This window comes from Pristiophorus japonicus, chromosome 2 (assembly GCF_044704955.1).
Source record: "Pristiophorus japonicus isolate sPriJap1 chromosome 2, sPriJap1.hap1, whole genome shotgun sequence".
Classification (NCBI taxonomy): domain Eukaryota; kingdom Metazoa; phylum Chordata; class Chondrichthyes; family Pristiophoridae; genus Pristiophorus; species Pristiophorus japonicus.
In genome coordinates this window covers 57,936,527-57,963,148 of record NC_091978.1, presented here as the reverse complement: position 1 = coordinate 57,963,148, position 26,622 = coordinate 57,936,527, and the positions used below count along the sequence as shown (strand labels likewise).

General features: G+C 41.6%; 1 protein-coding gene across 1 annotated transcript in view; it reads right to left on the bottom strand.

Moving 5' to 3' along the window:
• me2 (malic enzyme 2, NAD(+)-dependent, mitochondrial) overlaps positions 1–26,622 on the bottom strand; it is a 91,606-nt gene that overhangs the window by 53,824 nt on the left and 11,160 nt on the right. Inside the window, exons 2-5 of the mRNA XM_070867497.1 lie at positions 24,784–24,905; positions 22,727–22,860; positions 17,782–17,931; positions 1,267–1,342 (exon numbers count right to left, since the gene is read on the bottom strand). Coding sequence (XP_070723598.1) covers positions 1,267–1,342; positions 17,782–17,931; positions 22,727–22,860; positions 24,784–24,891 — 468 coding nt within the window. The 5' untranslated portion in view covers positions 24,892–24,905. The remainder of the gene's footprint in view (positions 1–1,266; positions 1,343–17,781; positions 17,932–22,726; positions 22,861–24,783; positions 24,906–26,622) is intronic.

The following is a 26,622-nucleotide window of genomic DNA, read 5'->3' as shown; positions in this document are numbered from 1 at the left end:
GTACAAAACAACACTTTCAGGCTCTCAATAGTCTGGCCTTTGGCTTGCCATTCACTACTGTACATCAACAACTAGTGCAAGGAGTTCATGGACTTTATCAAGACAGAGACCATCCATTATGCTACATTCCCCTCACCACTCCCTTGCCCACCAAGCCAATAATCGTCTCCCAGGCTCACTGTTGCCTTAGCCATGAAACCATGTCTGAGTTTATCTCCCCATATACCCTCTCCAAGCTAAAATCTTGTTCACATTATCTAAATCATACTCCTTCGACCCCATTTCGTGATGTTTAAATGGTTCCCTCTCTTCAGGCATCCTCTCCTTCAAAGAATCATCCCCTCCTCAAATAAACACCACCCTTGACCCTCCTTGGCTACCTACTGCCCCATCTCCAATGTCTTGGAATGCTGTCTCATCTCTTGTGCAACTCTGTCAATCATAGCATCCTTCCCACCCTTGCACCACCTTGGAATCCCCCCTCCCTCCCCCCACCTACTAATGATCCATCCTTGGCCCCCCTCACCTACAAGCTGCCCCTCAGCAAACATAATTTACAATCATGGGGTCAGCTTCCACATGTATGCTCCATTTCTCCCCAATTCGCTCAAGCCCTTTACTGTCTCTGCCATTAGTGCTTGCCTTATATAAAGCCACAAGTTCCTCCAGATAAACATTGGGAACAAAACCATTACCCCTGGCCCCGCCACAAATTCAATGCTCTCGCCACTGACTTCATTAGCTGCCCCCATCCAATAAACTAACCCCTCTCTTTTTTCTCTCTCCGCCCATCCCATTGTGTTGGCACGATATTTTCATGTTTAAGTTTGTAACTCTTAGTCAGCAGAGAGGGGAGGTTCTCACTGCATCAGCCCAGGCCATGGTGAAAAGTTAATCTCATTAAGAAAATGGACCAATACCAACATTTCTGGTTTTAAATGTCCGAATTAATGTCACTCCGTAACAATCTGAAACAGCCAATCATCCCAAGACTGGATAGATTTACTCAGCATTTCATTGTGCTACCAATTATTATACATTTGAAGTACTGGGGAACCAGGAGGGAAGGAGGAATGGAAGTGATTTCTGGATTTAGGTAGCACACAATCTAACATTTAAGGAAACATCCAATTCTCCCAATTAGGTTACGCTCAATAATGAGCTCTAACTGACCTCATGCATAAATGTACTGCAGCGCTCAAACATTTAAATACACCAGCAGGCTGGATACCAATTGTATTTTTAAATGCACCATTTAATCTTTACCTTTACATCTGTATCTGGCCAGTTGTCAAGAATTGATCTGATATGACCTTTGTCCAGGATGGAAATAAACACACCTCTGTTGCAACGTGAAAGAAAACATGAACATCGAAAAATGAACATTTCATATTGCAGAAGTAATTTTTACAAGGCAGTGAAAATTTACAATCAATCAGAGAACACAAAAATAATCAAGGAAAAGAAAAAAAATTGGTTAATGGACTGAAAACAGTAGGAATAAACGGGGCAGGCTGTAACTAGTGGGGCATCGCAAGGATCAGTGCTTGGGCCTCAGCTATTTACAATCTATATTAATGACAGATTAAAAGGATTGAGTGTAACGTATCCAAGTTTTCTGCCGATACAAAAAGTTAGGTGGGAAAGTAAGCTGCGAGGAGGATGCAAAGAGGCTGCAGAGATATGGACAGGTTGACTGTGTGGGCAAGAACATGACAAATGGAATACAAAGTGAGAAGTTATCCACTTTCTTAGGAAAAATAAAAAGTAGGCTATTTTTTTGAATGGCGAGACATGTTTGCATTAACTAGTTGTAGCCTGCCATCCTGAAAAAGTTCCGTTTATTCCTCTGTTTTCAGTCCATTACCCAATCCATGCCAATATATTACCCCCAATCCCATGAGTACGAATTGTGTGTAATAATCTCATGTGGCACCTTATCGAATGCTTTTTGAAAATCCAAATATACTAGATCCACTGGTTCCCCCTTATCCATCCTGCTAGTTACATCTTCAAAAAACTCATCAAACACTATTTCCCCTTTAATAAAACCATGTTGACGCTACGTGATCATATTACGATTTTTTAAGTGCCCTCTAACCACGTCCCTAATATTAAATTCTAGCATTTTGCCCACTACTGATGTCAGGCTAACTGGCCTATAGCTCCCCGTTCTTTTTCTCTTCCTCCTTTCTTAAATAGCAGGGTTATGTTTTCTATCTTCCAATCCTTGGGGACTGTTATAGAATCTAGGAAATTCGGGAAGATTTAATATCAGTGCATCCACTATCTCTGCAGCTACCTCTTAAAACCTTAAGATGCAGGTAGTCAGATCCAGGGGATTTGTCATCACTTGGTCCCATTAATTTCTCCAGTACTGTCTCTTTACTTATACAGATTTCTTTAAGTTCCTCATTCTCTCTCTAGACCTCCGGTTCTCCATTATCTCCGGAATGTTTATATCTGTCTTCACGGTAGAAGACAAAGGCCCAGCGGCAGCAGAGGAGAGGGAGGAGATCGAGGTGCATGGAGAGGCCTATAAAGGCCCAGCAGCAGCGGGAGGCGGCGGCGGCAGAGACGGGAGTTTGAGGTGTGCAGAGAGGCCTATAAAGGCCAGCCGGTGCAGCTGCAGCAGAGAGAGAAGGCAAAAAAGTAGAAAGAAATCGAAAGGTGACGTCACAGCCAAGGGGGGTAAGTGATTGGTAAGTAGTTTTTCTTTTTCTTTTCTATATCAGTAAGTAACATTTAGCATTGTTGTTGCCAAATTAAGTTAATCTAAGGGTTAAGTCATGGCAGGACAGCTCAGACACATGTTATGCTCCTCCTGTACTATGTGGGAAGTCAGGGACGCTTCCGGTGTCCCTGACGACTATGTGTGCGGTAAATGCATCCATCTCCAGTTCCTGACGGACTACATTGCGGCACTGGAGCTGCGGGTGGATTCACTCTGGAGCATGCACGATGCTGAGAATGACGCGAATAGCATGTTTAGCAAGTTGGTCTTACCACAGGTAAAGGGTACACAGCCAGATAGTAAATGGGTGTCCAACAGGAAGAGCAGTGCAAGGAAAGTAGTGCAGGGGTCCCCTGCGGTCATCCCCCTGCAAAACAGATACACCGCTTTGGGTACTGTTGAGAGGGATGACTCATCAGGGGAGGGCAGCAGCAGCAGCCAAGTTCATGGCACCGTGGGTGGCTCTGCTGCACAGGGCAGAAAAAAAGAGCGGGAGAGGATAGTGATAGGGGATTCGATTGTAAGGGGGATAGGCTTTTCTGCAGCCGCAACAGAGACTCCAGGATGGTATGTTGCCTCCCTGGTGCAAGGGTCAAGGATGTCTCGGAGCGGGTGCAGGACATTCTGAAAAGGGAGGGTGAACAGCCAGTTGTCATGGTGCACATAGGTACCAACGATATAGGTAAAAAACGAGATGAAGTCCTACAAGACGAATTTAGGGAGCTAGGAGTTAAATTAAAAAGTAGGACCTCAAAAGTAGTCTCAGGATTGCTACCAGTGCCATGTGCTAGTCAGAGTAGGAATTGCAGGATAGCTCAGATGAACACGTGGCTTGAGGAGTGGTGCAAAAGGGAGGGATTCAAAATACTGGGACATTGGAACCGGTTCTGGGAGAGGTGGGACCAGTACAAACCAGATAGTCTGCACCTGGGCAGGACCGGAACCAATGTCCTAGGGGGAGTGTTTGCTAGTGCTGTTGGGGAGGAGTTAAACTAACATGGCAGGGGGATGGGAACCTATGCAGGGAGACAGAGGGAAATAAAATGGAGGCAGGAGCAAAAGATAGAAAGGACAATAGTAAAAGTGGAGGGCAGAGAAACCCAAGGCAAAAAACAAAAGGGCCACATTACAGAAAAATTCTAAAGGGGCAAAGTGTGTTAAAAAGATAAGCCTGAAGGCTCTGTGGCCTCAATGCGAGGAGTATTCGGAATAAGGTGGACAAATTAACTGCGCAGACAGCAATTAGCGGATATGATGTAATTGGCATCACGGAGACATGGCTCCAGGATGACCAAGGCTGGGAACTCAACATCCAGGGGTATTCAACATTTAGGAAGGATAGGGGCAGAGAGGAAAAGGAGGAGGGGTGGCATTGCTGGTTAAAGAAGAAATTAATGCAATAGTAAGGAGGGCCATTAGCCTGGATGATGTGGAATCGGTATGGGTGGAGCTGCGGAATACCAAAGGGCAGAAAACGCTAGTGGGAGTTGTGTACAGACCACCAAACAGTAGTAGTGAGGTTGGGGACAGCATCAAACAAGAAATAAAGGATATGTGCGATAAAGGTACAGCAGTTATCATGGGCGGCTTTAATCTACATATTGATTGGGCTAACCAAGCTGGTAGCAATGCGGTGGAGGAGGATTTCCTGGAGTGTATGAGGGATGGTTTTCTAGACCAATATGTCGAGGAACCAACTAGAGAGCTGGCCATCCTAGACTGGGTGATGTGTAATGAGAAGGGACTAATTAGCAATTTTGTTGTGCGAGGCCCCTTGGGGGAAAGAGTGATCATAATATGGGTAGAATTCTTTATTAAGATGGAGAGTGACACAGTTAATTCGGAAACTAAGGTCCTGAACTTAAGGAAAGGTAACTTTGATGATATGAGGCGTGAATTGGCTAGAATAGACTGGCAAAGGATACTTAAAGGGTGGACGGTGGAAGCAATGGCAAACATTCAAAGATCACATGGATGAACTTCAACAATTGCACATCCCTGTCTGGAGTAAAAATAAAACGGGGAAGGTGGCTCAACCGTGGCTAACAAGGGAAATTAGGGATAGTGTTAAAACCAAGGAAGAGGCATATAAATTGGCGAGAAAAAGTAACAAACCTGAGGACTGGGAGAAATTTAGAATTCAACAGAGGAGGACTAAGGATTTAATTAAGAGGGGGAAAATAGAGTACGAGAGGAAGCTTGCAGGGAACATAAGAACTGACTACAAAAGCTTCTATAAATATGTGAAGAGAAAAAGATTAGTGAAGACAAATGTAGGTCCCTTGCAGTCGGATTCAGTTGAATTTATAATGGGGAACAAAGAAATGGCAGACCAATTGAGCAAATACTTTGGTTCTGCCTTCACGAAGGAAGACACAAATAACCTTCCGAATGTTCTAGGGGACAGTGGGTCAAGTGAGAAGGAGGAACTGAAGGTTATCCTTATTAGGCGGGAAATTGTGTTCGGGAAAATGATGGTATTGAAGGCCGATAAATCCCCGGGGCCTGATTGGGATGCATCCCAGAGTACTTAAGGAAGTGGCCCTAGAAATAGTGGATGCATTGGTAATCATTTTCCAACAGTCTATCGATTGTGGATCAATTCTTATGGACTTGAGGGTACCTAATGTAACACCACTTTTTAAAAAAGGGAGAGAGAAAATGGGTAATTATAGACCGGTTAGCCTGACATCAATAGTGTGGAAAATGTTGGAATCAATCTTTAAGGATGAAATAGCAGCGCATTTGGAAAGCAGTGACAGGATCGGTCCAAGTCAGCTTGCATTTATGAAAGGAAATCATGCTTGACGAATCTTCTGGAATTTTTTGAGGATGTAACTAGCAGAGTGGACAAGGGAGAACCAGTGGATGAGGTGTATTTGTACTTTCAAAAAGCTTTGGACAAGGTCCCGCACAAGAGATTAGTGTGCAAAATCAAAGCGCATGGTATTGGGTGTAATGTACTGACGTGGATAGAGAACTGGTTGACAGACAGGAAGCAGAGAGTCAGGATAAACGGGTCCTTTTCAGAATGGCAGGCAGTAACTAGTGGAGTGCTGCAGGGCTCAGTGCTGGGACCCCAGCTCTTTACAATATACATTAACGATATGGAAGAAGGAATTGAATGTACTATTTCCAAGTTTGCAGATGACACTAAACTGGATGGCGGTGTGAGATGTGAGGGGGACGCTAAGAGGCTGCAGGGTGACTTGGACAGGTTAGGTGAGTGGGCAAATGCATGGCAGATGCAGTGTAAATGTGAGGTTATCCATTTTGGGGGCAAAAACACGAAGGCAGAATATTATCTGAATGGCAGATTAGGAAAAGGGGAGGTGCAACGAGACCTGGATGTCATGGTTCATCAGTCATTGAAGGTTGGCATGCAGTACAGCAGACGGTGAAGGCAGCAAATGGTATGTTGGCCTTCATAGCTAGGGGATTTGAGTATAGGAACAGGGAGGTCTTACTGCAGTTGTACAGGGCCTTAGTGAGGCCTCACCTGGAATATTGTGTTCAGTTTTGGTCTCCTAATCTGAGGAAGGACGTTCTTGCTATTGAGGGAGTACAGACTAATTCAAGGGATGGCTAGACTGTCATATGAGGAGACTGGATCAACTGGGCCTTTATTCACTGAAGTTTCGAAGGATGAGAGGGGATCTCATAGAAACGTACAAGATTCTGACGGGACTGGACAGGTTAGATGTGGGAAAAATGTTCCTGATGTTGGGGAAGTCCAGAACCAGGGGACATAGGGTAAGTGGTAGGCCATTTAGGACTGAGATGAGGAGAAGCTTCTTCACTCAGAGTTGTTAACTTGTGGAATTCCCTGCCGCAGAGTGTTGTCGATGCCAGTTCATTGAATATATTCAAGAGGGAGTTAGATATGGCCCTTACGGTTAAGGGGATCAAGGAGTATGGAGAGAAAGCAGGAAAGGGGTACTGAGGGAATGATCAGCCATGATCTTATTGAATGGCAATGCAGGCTCAAAGGGCCAAATGGCCTACTCCTGCACCTATTTTCTATGTTTCTATTTGTTTAATGTCTCTGCGATTTCCTTATTGCCCATTATAATTTCTCCTGTTCCTGCCTCGAATGGGCCCACATTTACTTTCACTCATCTCTTCCTATTTACATACCTATAGAAATGTTTAAAATTTGTTTTTATGTCTCTTGCTAATTTACTCATTCTTTTTTTCTTTTATCAATTTTTGGTCCTCCTTTGCTGAATTCAGAAGTCCTCCCAACCCTCAGGATTACTACTCTTGACAACATTATAAGCCTCTTCCTTTGATCGAATACTCTAACTTCTTATCAGCCACGGTTGGACCACTTTTCCTGTGGGGTTTTTGTGCCTTAAAAGGAATGTATATTTGTTGTAAATAATGTATTAATTCTTTAAATGCTAGTCACTGCTGGTCTATTGTCATACCTTTTAATGTAGTTTCTCAATCTACCTTAGCCCTCATACCTACATACTTTGCTTTGTTTGGATTTAAGACTCTAGTTTCGGACTTGGCTAAATCACTTTCAAACTCAATATAAAATTATATCATATTATGGTTTACTTCCCTAAAAGGTCTCTTTACTAAAAGTTATTAATTAACTGTTTCACTCATTGCACAATACAAATCTAAAATAGCCTGTTCTCTAGTTAGTTCCTCAACATACTGATCCAGAAAACAATTTTGCATACATTCCATGAACATGATGACACACTATAACTGCAAATTTGGTTTGCCCAGTCTGTGTCGATTAAAGTCCCCCATGACAACTATATTACCCTTCTTACATGCGCCTCTAATTTCCAGATTTATACTCTACCCTACATTATAATTACTGTTTGGGGGCCCTATAAAAATTCCCACCAATGTTTTCAGCCCCTTGCTGTTTTTATTAGCTCCACCCAAACTAATTCTACTTCTTGTTTTTCTGAGCTAAGATCCTTTCTCTCTATTGTCTTTATCTCATGCTTTATCATCAGGGCTACACCTCCTCCTTTTCCATCTTGTACATCCCTTCTAAACGTTACATATCCTGCAATATTTAGTTCCTAACCATGGTCACTTTGCAACCAGCTTCTCTAGTCTATCCACATAACTGAAGTCCCTCATCCCTGGTACCATTCTAGTAAATCTCCTCTGCATCCTGTCCAAGGCCTTGACATCCTTCCTAAAGTGTGGTGTCCAGAATTGGACACAATACTCCAGCTGAGGTCTAACCAGTTATTTATAAAGTTTTAGCATCATTTCCTTGCTTTTGTACTCTATGCCTCTACTTAAAGCCAAAGATCCGGTATTTAAAAAAAAACTACTTTCTCAACTAGTCCTGCCACCTTCAAAGATTTCTATACACAAACACCCAGGTTTCTCGGTTCCTGCATCCCTTAAAAATTGTACCAATTAGTTTATGTTGGCTCTCCTCATTCTTCCTCTCAAAATGCATCACTTCACACTTCTTTGCATTAAATTTCATCTGCTATCTGTCTGCCCATGTAAATTTGAAGTAATACTTTCTGTATACTTCAGAAGAATCACACATTTTGGCCAAGGTAGAATCTATTCCTGTGCTAGGTCCACATTAGCGTGATTAAATTTAATTCCAGGTCCCTACATATTTTATTTTATTCTTCAAGTTTATAAAATCACATGAACTGCAAAATGACATTACAACTCTGAAAATCACTCCACGTACTCATTTTTCATAATACATACCAAGAGGTCTCCATGGTGCTCGACATGTAGACCACATTAACAGTGAACTTGACAAAGCAAAAATTTGTAATACTTTTACCTATCACACTACAAATAACTTTATTTACACTTCTCTTGCCCAAAACCTCTTCTGTTATTATACATGTTGTACCTCTCCAGTCCGGGACACTCTGATCCGGAACCATCCGTGGTTCGGCATCAGTCCCTTGCCTGGAGCGTGAGAGGCGGCGGGTGTGGGTGTGATGGCAGCAGGGGATGCGAAGGCAGCGGCGGATCCGGGTCCGGCAGCGGAGGGGAGTGCAGAGGCGGGTCCAGCGTAGGAGGGGGGTGCGGCAGGGAGACACGGCCTTAAAAAAAGAGAAGCAAACTAGTACAGCGAGAGAGCGCGAGGCCAGAGTTGTGCAGCCGGAGCATGATGGAGGCGTTCAGGAGTCCGGGCACAGTCATCAGGTACCAGTAAGCTTGGGCTCGGCATGACATCTGTGGTTTGGCAAATTCTCTGTTCTGGCACCGGTCAGGTCCCAAACCAGAGAAGTCCAACCCCTTTCCCAGGATAGCACTAAATGTTTTTATGTTGGAGTAAGGCAGAGACATAAGTTATCTTATTGCACCAAGAGGCATTTACAAAAAGGAATCAAGTATGCGGGAAAGTTTTCAGCATGATGTAAAGTTGCTGATTTGTAGTTAAATTTATGACTCACACTTCAGCTTTTGACCAAATTGAAACTCTTCACTCAACTCTTTGAACTTTTGCATATTATTCATTGACCAAGTACAAGTGAATTGTGAAATAACTAGTCATTCCACAAATGTGTACCGCCTTAAGTGCTTACAATATAAAACATACATGGTTTTAAGCAGAGGGAAGATGAGCTTGCATACCAATCACAAAACCACTCATGAATGTCATACAGAATACTTCCATTTTAAGTTGTCTGATTACATCCCTCAAATGTCACAAAGCGCTTCACATACAACTTCTGAAGTACAGTGACTTGTGATGTAGACAAATACTGCAGCCATTTTGCACATGTTCCCACAGACAGCCTATCTTTTTGTGGTATATATGTGGAGAGAAGAATGTGGTCATAATTATCTGCTCTTCTTTTGAATATTGCAAGAGAGTCTTCTAATGTCTGCCTGAGCCACCAGAACAAGAGTGCTCCTGATTTGCCCCAGTACTGGCTCAAAGGTTAGTAGGCAAAGCTGTAAATGTTGTCCCCACCCATATAGTCAATTAACCACCCAAGTTCACATATGAACAATGGTTAATAGAGCAAGGCACTGGAGATCCACCTCTCACCATAAATCAGTCGAAGTGGATACAAGAATCATCAGAAAGAATAAATAGGAAGGATCGCCCTACACTTGTACTGGTTCATACTGGTTTCTGTGTTTCAGGCTTAAAAGCCCTTCAAAAGAGAAGATATATATGCAACACTTATAATCCAAATACTATGCACAACTCTTCATCCCCTTTCTTGTTATTAAAATGAAGTTAAATACAAAATAATTATTTATTCCCAGTTTTCTGAGCAATTTTAAAACATACAATATTTTAAGGGAAGTGTCTATACACTATGATGTTTCAGTCAGACTAAAGAATTATAAAATGTTTAGGCACATCCCTAAAAAAAAAAGTTTTAAATTGTGACAATTCAGCAGGTTGTACTTCCTTTCTCGTATCAAAAGCAACAGAGAATGTTTCAACAGGCTAGGTTTTGTGTTTCATGTGACCACTTCCTTTCTCCTCAACAACAACTTCTTATGAAGCCCAAGTCGGCTCCAAAACTCTCATTCCAGGGAGATTTTCCTAACACTTTCCTTGCACTTGGGGCTAGACACAGTAAAAAGGGTTGCAGTCTGCTAGGCAAGTTCTTTGTTCAACAACTTGTATTTATAAGAGCGCCTTTAACATAGCAAAACGTTCCAAGGCGCTTCACAGGAGTATTACAAGACAGAATATTTGACACCGAGCCACATAAGGAGAAATTAGGGCAGGTGACCAAAAGCTTGGTCAAGCATCTTAAAAGGAGGAAAGACAGGTAGAAAGGCAGAGGTTTAGAGGGGGAATTCCAGAGCTTGGGGCCTAGGCAACAGAAGGCACGGCCACCAATGGTTGAGCAATTATAATCAGGGATGCTCAAGAGGGCAAAATGAGAGGAGCGCAGATATCTCGGGGGTTGTGGGGATGGCGATTACAGAGACAGGGAGGGGCAAGGCCATGGAGGGATTTGAACACAAGGATGAGAATTTTGAAATCGAGGCATTGCTTAACCGGGAACCAATGTAGGTCAGTAAGCACAGGGATAATGGATGAACGGGACTTGGTGCGAGTTAGGACACGCGCAGCCGAGTTTTGGATGACCTCAAGTTGACACAGGGTAGAATGTGGGAGGCCAGCTAGGAGTGCATTGGAATAGTCAAGGCAAGAGATAACAAAGGCATGGATGAGGGTTTCAGCAGCGGATGAGCTAAGGAAGTGACGAAGATGGGTGATGTTATGAAGATGGAAATAGGCGGTCTTAGTTATGCAGAGGAGATGTGGCCAAAAGCTAATTTCAGGGTCAAATAGGACACCAAGGTTGCGAACAGTGTGGTTCAGCCTCAGACCCGATGTAAGGGAGAGGGATGGAATCAGTGACTAGGGAATGGAGTTTGTAGCAGGGACCGAAAACAATGGTTTTGATCTTCCCAATATATAACTGGAGAAAATTTCTGCTCATCCAGAACTGGATGTTAGACAAGCAGTCTGACAATTTAGAGATCGTGGAAGGCTAGCATCTCACTGGCAAAACCTGTTGTCTTGTTCCATTTTATGGATACGATGTATTGAAATTCCTTTTATTCCTAAAATGCAAATGCGCCCTACACGCTCTTTCTCCTCCTTGTCGTACCACTATGTTGAAATCAAAATTCATTACAACCTCCTAACTTCACCTCATTCTTTCTCAGATCCTAACTGTAGAACGCTTTACTACCCTCCTGCGATCTTTACGCTTTTAAAACTCAATCTTAGAAACATACAAAATAGGTGCAGGAGTAGGCCATTTGGCCCTTCGAGCCTGCACCACCATTCAATATGATCATGGCTGATCATGCAAAGTCAGTACCCGATTCCTGCTTTCTCTCCATACCCCTCGATCCCTTTAGCCGTAAGAGCCATATCTAACTCCCTCTTGAATATATCCAATGAACTGGCATCAACAACTTTCTGTGGTAGAGAATTCCACAGGTTCACAATTCTCTAGGTGAAGAAGTTTCTCCGCATCTCTTTCCTAAATGGCTTACTCCTTATCCTTAGACGGTGATTCCTGGTTCTGGACTTCCCCAACATCAGGAACATTCTTCCTGCATCTAACCTGTCCAATCCAGTCAGAATTTTATATGTTTCTATGAGATCCCCTCTCATTCTTCTAAATTCCAGTGAATATAAGCCTAGTCGATCCAGTCTTTCACATGTCAGTCCTGCCATGCTGGGAACCAGTCTGGTGAACCTTCGCTGCACTCCCTCAATAGCAAGAATGTCCTTCCTCAGATTAGACGACCAAAACTGTATACAATATTCCAGGTGTGGCCTCACCAAGGCCCTGTACAACTGCAGTAAGACCTCCCTGCTTCTATACTCAAATCCTCGCGCTATGAAGGCCAACATGCCATTTGCCTTCTTCACCGCCTGCTGTACCTGCATGCCAACTTTCAATGACTGATGTACCATGACACAGGTTTCGTTGCACCCCTCCTTTTCCTAATCCGTCACCACTCAAATATTCTGCCTTCCTGTTTTTGCCACCAAAGTGGATAACCTCACATTTATCCACATTATACTGCATCTGCCATGCATTTGCCCACGCACCTAACCTGTCCAAGTCACCCTCCAGCCTCTTAGCATTCTCCTCACAGCTCACACTGCCACCCAGCTTAGTGTCATCTGTAAACTTGGAGATATTACATTGTATTCCTTTGTCCAAATCTTTAATGTATATTGTAAAGAGCTGGGAGCCCTGCACTGAACCTTGCGGTACACCACTAGTCACTGCCTGCCATTCTGATAAAGACCCGTTTATTCCTACTCTTTGCTTCCTGTCTACCAACCAGTTCTCTATCCACGTCAATACATTAACCCCAATACCATGTGCTTTGATTTTGCACACTAATCCCTTGTGTGGGACCTTGTCAAAAGCCTTTTGAAAGTCCAAATACACCACATCCACTGGTTCTCTCTACTAGTTACATCCTCAAAACATTCTAGAAGATTTGTCAAGCATGATTTCCCCTTCATAATCCATGCTGACTTGGACCGATCCCGTCATTGCTTTCCAAATGTGTTGCTATTACATCTTTAATAATTGATTCCACCAGTTTCCCCACTACCGATGTCAGGCTAACTGGTCTATAATTCTCTGTTTTCTCTCTCCTTCCTTTTTTAAAAAGTGGGGTTACATTAGCTACCCTCCAATCCATAGGAACTGACCCAGAGTCTATAGAATGTTGAAAAATGACCATCAATGCGTCCACTATTTCTAGGGCCACTTCCTTAAGTACTCGGAGATGCAGACGATCAGACCCTGGGGATTTATCGGCCTTCAATCCCATCAATTTCCCCAACACAATTTCCTGATTAATAAGGATTTCCCTCAGTTCCTCCTTCTCGCTCGGTACCTCGGTCCCCTAGTATTTCCAGAAGGTTATTTGTGTCTTCCTCAGTGAAGACAGCACCCAAGTATTTGTTCAATTGGTCTGCCATTTCTTTGTTCCCCATTATAAATTCACCTGATTCTGACTGCAAGGGACCTACATTTGTCTTCACTAATCTTTTTCTCTTCACATATCTATAGAAGCTTTTGCAATCAGTTTTTATGTTCCTGGCAAGCTTACTCTCACTCTCTTATTTTCCCCCTCCTAAATAAACCCTTTGTCCTCCTCTGCTGAATTCTAAATTTCTCCCAGTCCTCAGGTTTTTCTGGCCAATATAAATGCCTCTTCCTTTGATTTAACACTATCCCTAATTTCCCTTGTTAGTCATGATTGAGCCACCTTCCCAGTTTTATTTTTACACCAGACAGTGATGTACAATTGTTGAAGTTCATTCATGTGATCTTTAAATGTCTGCCACTGCCTATCCACCATCACCCCTTTTTTAAGTATCATTCGCCAGTCTACGTCTCATACCATCGAAGTTACCTTTCTTTAAGTTCAGGACCCTAGTGTCTGAATTAACTGTGTCACTCTCCATCTTAATGAAGAATTCTACCATATTATGGTCACTCTTCCCCAAGGGGCCTCGCACAACAAGATTGGTAATTAATCCTCTCTCATTACACAAGGATGGCCTGCTCTCTAGTCGGTTCCTCGACATATTGGTCTAGAAAACCATCCCTTATGCACTCCAGGAAATCCCCCTCCACCATGTTGCTACCAGTATGGTTAGCCCAATCTATACGTAGATTAAAGTCACCCATGATAACTGCTGTACCTTTATTGCACGCATCCCTAATTTCCTGTTTGATGCCATCCCCAACCTCACTGAGCTAATTATTAGTTTAATTAACCTGGTTTCTTTTATTCCATTTTTCTTCTCAACAACGGTGATATCTTGCTTCTATACCTTGATAGAATATTAACTAGCTGATCTCCAGTGAAATCACTCACTGTAAGCACTATTTATAAGGATAAGTATGTTCTGTAATGTAACACACACAGTATTATTCTGCCACAGTGAAGCTGTGAGAAACCTGGCCTGTCCTTACAAGGTCTCCAATTACTGTGAATATACACATCTGCAACTACGTAGAAATTAGAACATGGAAACAGACTGTTCAGCCCAGCCAGTCATTGTTGGGTTTAGAACTATTGCCGAGTGGAGGATAAACACCATACGTCCATCCCATTCTCTATTTCCATATCATTGTATTCCATTTTCCTTCAATCATCTAAACTATTCTTAAATACTGACCAAGTCACCAACTTCGGTAGTTTCTCCTGCACTATCTTAAAATCTCTCATTTACATTTCCAGACCTCTCGAATTACTGGAATCATTTTGTCCTGTCTCATCCAGTCTTAATTTTTTAATCAGTATCAAATGATCCTGTAATGTCTTCTGTTGTAACAAAATCAACTACAAAAAAAAAATCAGCTGCAACTTTTCCAAGTCTTCCTTCATATTTGTGCTTCCTCATACCAGTCAGCATGTCTGTGAAGTGGCACTGCATCGCCTTTATTGTCTCAATATCCTTCCTAAATGGTGCAGACCAACAGTATTCCAAACTATGGTCTCAATGGAAGTTTTATATAGCTCCACCATATTCTAGACCTCTTGCCATAAAACCCAGTATTCCATTAGTTTTTCTTTCGCTTTAAAATAGCATTATCCACTTGATGCTGCTTTTAATGTTTTTTTGAATCCCTAAATACCTCTGCTCTTCCATAGAAACCAAATATATTTACTACTTCGTACTGTAAAAAATTAAATATACCAGCTCACATTTAGCGACTTTGAATTTCATTTACCATTTTGTTTTTTAACCATGGCACCATTTTATTAATATCCCCTTGCAACTTAGCTTTGAAACTCAATTAACCATGCCTCCTATTTTAGTATTGTCTGCAAATTGAGACACTGCACCCTATATCCAAAATCATTGATGTACAGTGTGAACAGAAGTGGTCTCAAAACAAAATCCTATGGGTCACCATTATCTACTTCGTTCTAATCAGTTTTTAAAATCCAAATTTACTACCCTTCCCCTAATTTCCTTACTCTTTAATGATCTCCACTAATCTCCTCTGTGGTACCTTGACAAAGGCTTCCTGAAAGACTGAAAGAACTGCATTTCCCCCATTCATCACATATCTCCCCTCCTCAAAAGAACTCTATCACCTTTGTTAAACATGACTTTTTCCTGAAATAGGTGTTGGCTGCTTCTATTATTTTCTCTTCACCTAGATATTTTGTCTTGAAAGATTCCAAAGGTTTTCCTACCACAGATGTTAATATAACTGCCCTGCAATTACTTGGGTTCAAAAGCTGTGCCCTTTTTGAAAATGGGCATTACATTAACCACTTTCCAGTCCTCCGGCACTCAGTTATTCAATAGAACCCTGAAAGATATTTTTAGGGTCTTTGCCTATTCTTACCCCATTTCTCTCAATCTTCTGAAGTATCCCATAAGTCCTGCACTTTATCGTCATTTACTTTAACTTATCTAATGCTTTCCATTTATTTATTATATCTTTCATTTCACTTTCAATCAATTCAGAATTTACCTCCTCTCAACATCCTCTTTTGTAAACACTGAAGCAAAATACTTAAGAATCCCTGTAAATTTCCATTTATCCTCAGTTAATAATTCTCTTTTTAACATATATATTTATTGAATAATTCACTGTTCAACTTTATTTTGCGATACTCTCCCCATACACTCTTTTAGGTGTCAGCTTTGGCTCATTGGTAGCACTCGACTGAGTCAGAAGATCATGGGTTCAAGCCCCACTCCAGACTTGAACACATAATCTTGGCTGACACTCCAGTGCAGCGCTGAAGGAATGCTACATTGTTGGAGATGCCATCAAAGCTCTGCAGCCCTGCCACAGCCAGTCGTGAATGGTGGTGGACAATTAAAGGGAGAAGATGGCTCCATGAACATCACTTGCTTTGGAGGCAATTCAGAGAAGGTTCACTAGGTTGATTCTGGAGATGGGGGGGGGGGGGGGGATGGGGGGGATGTTGACATGAGGAAAGGTTGAGCCTCTACTCATTGGAATTCAGATCAATGAGAGGTGATCTTATCGAAATGTATAAGATTATGAGGGGGCTTGACAAGGTGGATGCAGAGAGAATGATTCCATTGACAGGGGAGACTAGAATTAGGGGGCATAATCTTAGAATAAGGGGCCACCTATTTAAAACTGAGATGAGGGAAAATTTCTTCTCAGAGGGTTGTAAATCTGTGGAATTCGCTGCCTCAGAGCTGTGGAAGCTGGGACATTGAATATATTTAAGGCAGAGATAGACAGTTTTTTAACCGATAAGGGAATAAGGGATATGGGGAATGGGCAGGGAAGCGGACACGAGTCCATGATCGGATCAGCCATGATCATATTAAATGGCTGAGTAGGCTTGAGGGGCCGTATTGCCTGCTCCTTCTCCTATTTCTTATGTTTTATCACCATTCTCGATGGCGGAGCACAGTATGAGAGTGAAAGAGACAAGGCTGAAGCGTTTGCAACGACCTTCAGCCAAAATTGCAACGTGGATGATCCATCTCGGCCTCCACCAGTGGTTCCCACTATCACAGATGCCAGTCTTCAGCCAATTTGATTCACTCCACGTAATATCAAGAAATGGCGGAGCGCACTGGATACAGCAAAGGTTATGGGCCCTGACAACATCACGGCTGAAGTACTCAAGACTTGTGCCCCCGAACTGGCCTCACTTCTAGCCAAGCTACAACATATGCATTTACCCATCAAAGTGGAAAATTGGCCAGGTACGTCCTGTCGAAAAAAGCAAAAACAAATCCAATCCAGCCAATTACCGCCCCATCAGTGTTCTCTCAATCAGCAATAAAGTGATGGCAGTTGTCGTCGACAGTGCAGTAAAGCGGCATTAACTCACCATTAACCTGCTCACTGATGCTCAATTTGGGCTCTGCAAAGACCACTCGGCGCCAGATTGCATCACAGTCGTGGTCCAAACATGGACAAGAGAGCTGAATTCCAGAGATGAAGGGAGAGAGTGACAGCCCTAAACATTAAAGCAGCATTTGACCGAGTGTAGCACCAAGGAGGCCTAGTAAAATTGGGGAAAACTTTCCACTGGCAGGAGTAATACCAAGCACAAAGGAAGCTGGTTGTGCCTGTTGGAGGCCAATCATCTCAGTCCCAGGACATTGCTGCAGGAGTTTCTCAGGGCAGTGTCCTAGGCCCAATCATCTTCAGCTGTCTCATCAATGACCTTCCCTCCATCACAAGGTCAGAAGTGGGGATGTTTGCACAACTTTCAGTTTCATTCGCAATTCCCCAGATAATGAAGCAGTCCCTGCCGGCACGCAGCAAGACTTGGACAACATCTGGGCATGGGCTGATAAGTGGCAAGTAACATTAGCGCCGCAAATGTGCCAAGCAATGACCATCTCCAACAAGAAATACTGGCATTAAAAATAAATTGTCTTTTATGACAGATGCACGATAAAGAGAGATACTGATCATGTTTATGGCTAGAGCTGCCTTCACTAATCCAATCTCCAAGAGTGAAAAGCAATCAAGATTAAAATCAGGGCGCAATAGTCTAAAATATGTCAAAGTATGGTGAAGGGTGCGTTTTTGACTTACTTTGGTCTCCTAAAGATATGTCCATACTGTGAACAGGCCAGGCCTACTGTTGGGGTGTAAACAATCGGCATCAATTCTTCAATGTTGTCAAGCAGAACTCGATAGAATAGTCTCTCATTTCTTTCCTGAATGCCCATCACATAAATATATCTGTAAGGGAACAGCAGTTATGACAGAAAAATTCTGCAAGATCATTCACGCAAAGATATTTTACTTTAGCACTTTCTGTGCCTTAGAATAAGTGTTTTAAAAAAATAGCTAATTTCACCAACCACCCAAGCATTGGGTGCACAATACAATCAACATGTTTTGACATCAAAGACAATCACACGTAATACAGAATGGCACAGTACATTGAATCTCAATCTTATTATTCAACCTAACACCTGGAATGAGGCCACACGCACACAACTTACTAACAGGGTCTAAATTGTTTTGATTAATTACAATCCAAGTCGTCTGAATCTCACACACACAGAAACTCCCATATAAAAGTACTATGCAACCAGTTTCAAATTAAGGAATTTTACCCTTCTATAATTTCGATTGCACTTTAAATTTAAAGCAGAGGGGACAATTATATGATTTAGGTATTTAGGGCCCATGTTTCCGCCCTCTAGAAAAACGGCGCATCTCGATAAGGTGCGCCGACTTTCTGGAAGAAAAAGGGCGGCGAAAACTTGTGATTCTCCGGTCTCTTCAGGACGTCTTCGTGCTCGGTGTGACGCAGCACAAGGGGTTGGGAGAGGGGGACCTCTGCACATGCGTGTTAAAAGTGTGCGCACACGTGCAGTAGCTCCAGGCCCCCTGAGGCTGCGTGGGAGGGGCCCGAAGCACACCGCCCCGAGCCCTGGCCGGTGCGGCGAAGATCAGACTCTGGCCTCCCTCCTCTTCAGATTCAGCTCCTCCCCCCTCCCTCCCGTTCAAGTCCCACTCCGGCTCCCCCCCCCCCCGCATTTTTGCTGCACATAAACCTCCCCCATCTCACCGCCCCCTTCATCTAACTCTCTAGCTTCCCCTTAAAATGTATCTATGCTATTCAACATTGTCAACACATTGCATAAAGACATTTCTCCTGAATTCCATATTGGATTTATTCAAGACTAACTTATATTTATGGCCCTTAGTTTTGATTTCAACACAACTGGAAACATCTGTTCAACATCTAATTCATGTATTAATTGCCAATTAAACTCGCCGTAGAAAGTTAGGGCTTGTACTGAACAGTGCAAGTACCTTTTTAATGACTAAATTTATATTCCAGCAATGCTACTCAATCTTTCTAGCCCAGAAAGGGAACTGTGAAGTCTCATTCCTACAGGTAATAAATGGTTGGTGTAAAAAAAATAATTTTCCTATTTTTGCTTTCCGTTTTTTCTCTCGCTCTCTTAATTCAATCTTTTGTTCCCTCCATTTCTCTTTCTGTACCGGATTTAACACTAATTCACCCAATTTGCTTCTCCGTCATTCCTCTGTTTCTTTCTCAATTCTTAAATCTCACTGTTGGTCCTATCGTTCACTAAGTCCCATATGCCCCACTGCCCTCAGCATGCAGTTATCAGCTCACACTTCCTGCAAACAGTGCAAATAAAATTGAGCGGAGGAGTGAGGAAAAAAGTCTAACAGGCCTCAGGTCAGGTAAGAGTACATTGTGATAAAATGCTAACTTAAAAATATCTCTAAGGAGATGCAGGTTATAAGCCCATTAAAGTGGAATTGATTGCATTTTTTTTTTAAAAAGATGGGAAGAAAAAAAAACTTGAAATTAAGCATTTTCTAAATATTGCTCCACATTAGCCAAACTGAACTGAACTAAACATTAATCCAATAGGTGTTTTAATAAATTAAGTCGAATCAGAGATATAATCAAGCTGAAGAAATAGATTATTTTGTGACAAAGAAACAGAGCATATCTGTTGTACTGAAGTTGCATGTTCAGCCATGAACTCATTGAATGGCGGTGCAGGCTAGAAGGGCCGAATGGCCTACCCCTGCACCTATTTTCTATGTTTCTATGTCTACAGAGAAATAAATAAGCATAAAGCTATACTTAATAGTGCTGCAAACAGTTATATCAATGACTAACAAAAGACTTTGAGAAAGGATAACCATCCGTGGCTAACTAAGGAAATAAAGGATGGTATCAAATTGAAAACAACTGCATACAAGGTGGCCAAGATTAGTGAGAGGCCATCGGATTGGGAAAATGTTAAAAACCAGCAAAGAACAACTAAAAAAAAATGAAGAGGGGGAAGATAGATTCTGAAAGTAGACTAGCAAGAAATATAAAAACCAGATAGAGTTTCTGCAGGTATATAAAAAAGGAAGAGAGTGGCTAAAGTAAATGTTGGTCCCTTCGAGGATGAGACTGGGGAATTAATAATGGGGAACAGGGAAATCGCAGAGACTTTGAACAAATATTTTGTATCGGTCTTCACGGTAGAAGACATAAAAACATCCCAATAATGGATAATCAAGGGCTACAGGGAGGGAGGAGCTTAATACAATCACGGTCACTAAAGTAGTCGTACTCAGTAAAATAATGTGACTAAAGGTGGACAAGTTCCCTGGACCTGATGGCTTGCATCCTAGGATCTTAAAAGAAATGACTGCTGAGATAGTGGATGCATTGGCTGTAATCTACCAAAATTCCCTGGATTCTGGAGAGGTCCCAGTGGATTGGAAAACCACAAGTGTAACACCCCTATTTAAAAAGGGAGGCAAAAAGAAAGCAGGAAATTATAGACCAGTTAGCCTAACATCGGTTGTTGGGAAAATGCTGGAGTCCATTATTAAGGAAGCAGTGGCAAGACATTTAGAAAAGCATAATTTAGTCAAGCAGAGTCAGCATGGTTTTATGAAAGGGAAATCATGTTTGACAAATTTGCTGGAGTTCTTTGATGTAACGAGCAGGGTGGATAAGGGGGAACCAGTGGATGTGGTGCATTTGGATTTGATAAAGTGCCACATAAGAGGTTACTGCACAAGATGAAAGTTCACGGGTTGGGGGTAATATATTAGCATGCATTGAGGATTGGCTAACAGAAAACAGAGTTCGGATAAACAGGTCATTTTCCAGTTGGCAAACAGTAACTAGTGAGGTGCCACAGGGATCAGTGTTGGGACCTCAACTATTTACAACCTATATTAATGATTTGGATGATGCGAGATGTAGTCCATTTGGAGTGTAATGTAGCCAGGTTTGCTGATGTTACAAAGTACAAAGATGGGTGGGAAAGCAAGTTGTGGGGAGGACACAAAAAATCTGCAAAGGGATATAGACAGACTAACTGAGTGGGCAACAATTTGGCAGATGGATTATAATGTGGGAAAGTGTGAGGTTATCCACTTTGTCAGAAAAAATAAAAAAGCTAATTATTTAAACCTTGTGCATGAAACACAAACAGTTAATATGCAGGTACAGCAAGTAATCAGGAAGGCAAATGGAATGGTGGCCTTTATTGCAAGGGGGATGGAGTATAAAAGCAGAGAAGTCCTGCTACAACTGTACAGGGTATTGGTGAGGCCACACCTAGAGTACTGCATACAGTTTTGGTCTCCTTATTTAAGAAAGGATATACTTGCATTGGAGACTGTTCAGAAAAGGTTCACGGTTGATTCCTGAGATGAAGAGGTTGGCTTATGAAGAAAGGTTGCGCCTATACTCATTGGAGTTCAGAAGAATGAGGGGTGATCTTATTGAGACATAAGATAATGAGGGGGCTCAACAAGGTAGATGCAGAAAGGATGTTTCCACTCATGGGGGAATCTAGAAGTAGGGGGCATAGTTTTAGAATAAGGGATCGCCCATTTAAAACTGAGACGAGGAGGATTTTCTTTTCAGAGGGTTGTAAATCTGAGGAACTCTGTCCCAGAGAGCTGTGGAGGCTGGGTTACTGAATATATTTAAGGCAGAGATAGGAAATAGACAAATTTTTGAGCAATAAGGGAGTAAAGGGTTTTGGGGAGCAGGCAGGGAAGTGGAGCTGAGCTGATAATCAGATCAGCCATGATCTTAGGGTCAAAAGGACCAAATGGCCCACTCCTGCTCCTATTTCTTCTGTTCTTATGATTTCCTGGGTTATTGATTCTCTGGTCCAGAAGTTGTAAGCTGAAAAAAAGTTACTTCTAGCTGTCTGCAAGGTTGTCTTTAGTATTTTCTAATCTCATAAGTTTTAGAAGGGGGAAATCTTTTGAGAAGAAAACTAAACAGCAACAACTTTTATTTATATAGCGCCTTTAATGTAGTAAAGTGTCCCAAGGCGCTTCACAGTAGTGTTATAAGACAAAACAAATAAATTGGACACAGAGCCACATAAGAAATTACAGCAGATAATCAAAAGCTTGGTCAAAGAGGTAGGTTTTAAGGAGTGTCTTAAAGGAGGAAAGAGGGGTAGAGAGGCGGAGAGGTTTTGGCATAAAAATAAATTAACTACAAAATGTCTGTTTAAAAAAAAAATCTGTATTTTCCAGTTTGTGTATCCTGTGGTTTGTCAAATTAAATATTTCTGACAAAAGTTGCCACATAAAAACAGCTGTGTGCTTGGCCAGTACTGATTCAAAAAAATATTGATGCCACCAATCAGATAAACAGATAGATCCATGCTAATAACATGCCATCTGCTCACAGCTGGAACAGCTGCTGTCTAAATCAGCTATCAAAATCAATGCACAAATCTTCAGCAAGCTACCAGCTGATTAAAACAATCAAACATTTCCAAGCAAGCAAGAGATGTTTGATTTCCTATCCTAAATACAATGGCTTCACTTTCAACCAACCATATTACAACTGTACCACAGTTGTACTCTATTTGACATCTAACATTAAGTAAAGCCATTATAGAAAATGCACAATTGTTCATGTCTGCTTTTGTGGCCACAAGGACCGAGCCAACTACACTCTCAGTTTTACTATATTATGCACAATAAATGAGCTAGCTCTTACTTTGTTAAAGGATCCTCAATTTTTTCCAGATTCTTCTTAAAGCGCATTGCTTGAATATCTTGTGTTTCTATTTTAGGAGGTAGAAGCCCATGCAAGCCAAGAATCTGTCGTTCTTCTAACGTGAATGCCATGCCCTAGAAACATCATATTTGACAAATGAATCAATTGTGGCAATTAGTGCATTGTAAAAATTGTACACAATGATATATAGATCCACGCTTTGCACGTACCTTACATCCTTGGTCAGGAAAGTCAATAAAGGTTGCCTAAAAGCCTGGCACAGATCTAATGCAAATCATTCTGTACAATGAGAATTTTGAGGAACAGAAAATTACCCTTTTAAAAAAAAAAAAATAAGTCGATCCCCACTTACCCACCTGTTCTCAAAAACACCTCTCTCAAGAAACGCATTCAACTGTCGTTTTATATTGCAGTATTATTTCAATGGTCTTTTCTACTAATTTATTCCAATTACTCCTTTCTTCCTATTTCCTAACATTCAAAACAAATTGAAGAAAGAATCATATTTAATTTAATCTGCTCACATTTTATCACATTCACTGATGGAGTAATTTACAAATCTCCAATTTGATGCCCTAGTGATGACGAGATCAATGAGAGAGATATTAAATCCTCATTAAATAATTTTCCTCTACAAGGTCCCAGTAGTCAAATGTGACATTATTGTTGGATATGTTTTTTTTGCTTCAGACCCACATTTCTGTTAATCAGGATTGCCGTTTCCTCGTGTTTATTTTAAATGGATAAGGGAAGCCTTATTTCAAAATTTCTTCCAAAATATTATAAATTTGTGCAGTGATGAGAAGGGTGAAGAAAAGTAGAGAGTGTGTAACATTTGCGTTCCTCCTTCTGGAATTTAAAAAAAAAATTGAATAAAAATCTACTTTGTGTTGCAACAGATCATCGTATCACTATCTCTACTTTTTACATTCTCACCACAGAATAGTAGCGGCCATGTTCATATCAGTAAGAGTATTTTGCTACACTGGGCTCCTCAGTAACTTCACAGCAGAATAAACATTTTGCCTTTGCAGGCCTCTATTCTTGCCCAGGAGGCAGAAAAAAAATTAGGCTGGAAGATTTCATGGAACACATTTTCTATAACGAGGATACAGATCTCTACACATGGTCAGTAACTTGAGATCGTAAATTCAACACAATATGAAGGAAGAAGCAATTAGGAGATATTTTTTTAATGTCGTGGGTTGTTAGGACATAGAAAGCCTCATCAAAAAAAGAAAAAAATGAAACGGTTATAGGCTAACGTCAGGGGAATGGAATTAAACTCTTTCAGGAGTCATCCCATAGGCACAATGGGATACATGCCCTATTTTGTGCTGTAAAATTCTGATTCTGAAAAATCAATGGATATGCAAAACTAGGACTGCAACCACTTGTGCATTCTCCCTCCTTTTGCCCCACCATTGACAACCATACTTTCAGATGACCAAGTTCCAGTAACTGCAATTATTTCCTTAAACCCCGCCATAACTGGAATTCTTTCCCTAAACCCTGCCATCTCTCCATCTCCCTCTCCTTTAAAACCTTCCTTAAAACCCACCTCCTTGACAAAGCTTTTGGTCACCCTTTCTAATCTCTCCTCCTTTGGTTTGTCGTCAGTTTTTTTGACACCGGCGCTATGTTAAAGGCAAGTAGTTGCTGTAGCAAAATAGCATCAATTTGTTTTTTTTAAAAAACACATACGCAGTAGTATGGACAATAGCAGAATGAGAAACTTTTAGAACTTCTAATGCGTTTTTTTTGGCAAGAAGCAAACATGTGTCTGGAACAGTAGTATAAATAAGGGAAAACAAAAGTAGAAGTTCTGACGATAGGTCAGCAACCTGAAACATTAACTCTGTTTCTCCACAAATGTTGCCGAACCTGCATGTTCGCAGCAATTTCTGTTTTTATTTCAGTATAAATATACAATACAAAAAAACAAAATGTAGGATTCCAGACATTAGATACAGGAAACTCTGGTGGTGTCCTGCAACATTTATGGAAAAATTATATAATTAAAAAAAATCAAATACCTTATTTGTTCTGGGACTCAGCATGAGTGGTTTACCCTTCTCCTTTGTATGCACACACCGGCACATGTACACACATGGTCTCACGGCCAAATTAAGTCGAGACAACATCTTTAATATTCAGTCTGCAGGAGTTAAATATAAACCATGTTAGCCATTTTAGTAACATATGTTGAGAGCATTCTAATATTAGAATCCAATATATGTGAATTCAAGCCCGTCTAAGAATTTGGATTCAAAAGCTCCACATAAACACATGGTGCCAGATTTCCCCAATTGGTCGGGGCCATAAAAAGAGCAGTGTGCGGAGGCCCAGGAGCAACATGGAGGCATGTAACTTCAGGGAGCAGCATGAGCTGCGAAGGCAGCAAAGAGTGACGTCATCAAGGTCCAGGTCAGTGATTGGAGTGTGGGCAGATACAGCAGGAGCGGCGAGAGACTGTAGAGCGATGTGATCGGGACCCAGGGGAGGCGCGTGTTCAAGGCCAGGGGCAGCCTACACTGCGATATGTGTGCGTGCTAGGTCCGTGCAGCAGAGGTGGTCTCCAGTTTGGGTAATCCTTGCCACTGGACCAAGACCTAGCTCTGTCAAGCCAGTGTGCTGGCTAGTGTGCAACAGTCACCACACGTTAAAATAATCCAAGCACAGACATCTTCCGTCCTTCAGCATGTAGTTCAGGACCTGGAACTTTAGGTCCTTCATTGGAACACCTGTGAACTTATCCTTTATTGGCATGGAAGCAAGTCATCCTCGTTTCGAGGGACCACCTATGATGATTGGCACAATGCAAGCAAAACAAGGCATTTCAGCAGGCAAAAGAAAAAGGATCTTAGGATTTTAAAAATCAACTCAGAAAACCTCTACATATAGGTAAGATGGTTAGCAGGATTTGCAAAAAAGTTCCCATAAGTTCAGATATAATTTGTATCCTCTGAACTCCAGATCAGAGTATTTATCACTAGGTCATTCTGTAAAATGTGACACTGTTTTTGCAGGGGTAGGAATTGCTCTACTTTCCACACCCTGTAATTTCTCCAAGTCATGCATAAATGCAGGGAAGTGAATAATTTGCCTCCAGAGTTCTACAAATGCCACCGTAAACCAATTGCAGGTGTTTGAAAGTAATAATAATGATGCCCCTCTTTCCCCCAACAGTGCCACTTCACAAATCATTCCCAGAATGCAATTTGGAAGCATAAGCAAACATGGAGGTAACATCTGTTTGCTCTATCCATATGGGCTTGTAGAAATCGGCTGATTTTGGCTGGCGTTTAGTGATTACTATAATTACCAATCTATTTATAATCACACATTAAAGTCTCGGTGGTACAACAGGATAACAAACTTAGACAAACCAATGTACACATCTTTAATGAAAATCAAAAGTTACAATTTGAATTATTTATGGAGATCATCCAATACAACCAATTACTTCTGGTTAGCAGGAAGTAAAATGAATAACTTTTCATCTAGTGCGCACCAAAGTTTAAATTGAAGGTTGCCAAATCGCTAACTAGACTAATGGTGGACAATAAAAGTCAGTGATCCAAACAGGTCAACTTCCTGCTTGTTTAATGGACGCATGTACAATCATGGTTCAGTAACCATATATTCACTCAGAGCAGCCACTCCCACTCATGCTGCTAAATATACTTGGCCATGGTCTAACAGTAGTGTTCACTGAAGCCTGGTTACACATTTACTCATGTTTATATCCCAAATTACAAAGTCACAGTGTAATATGTTGCTTGACCTATTTCTATATCCACTAGTACTGAAGAAAATCTACTTCATGATGAAATCTTGCCAATGGTAAAAATGGTTGAGAGTTGAAGTCCTCG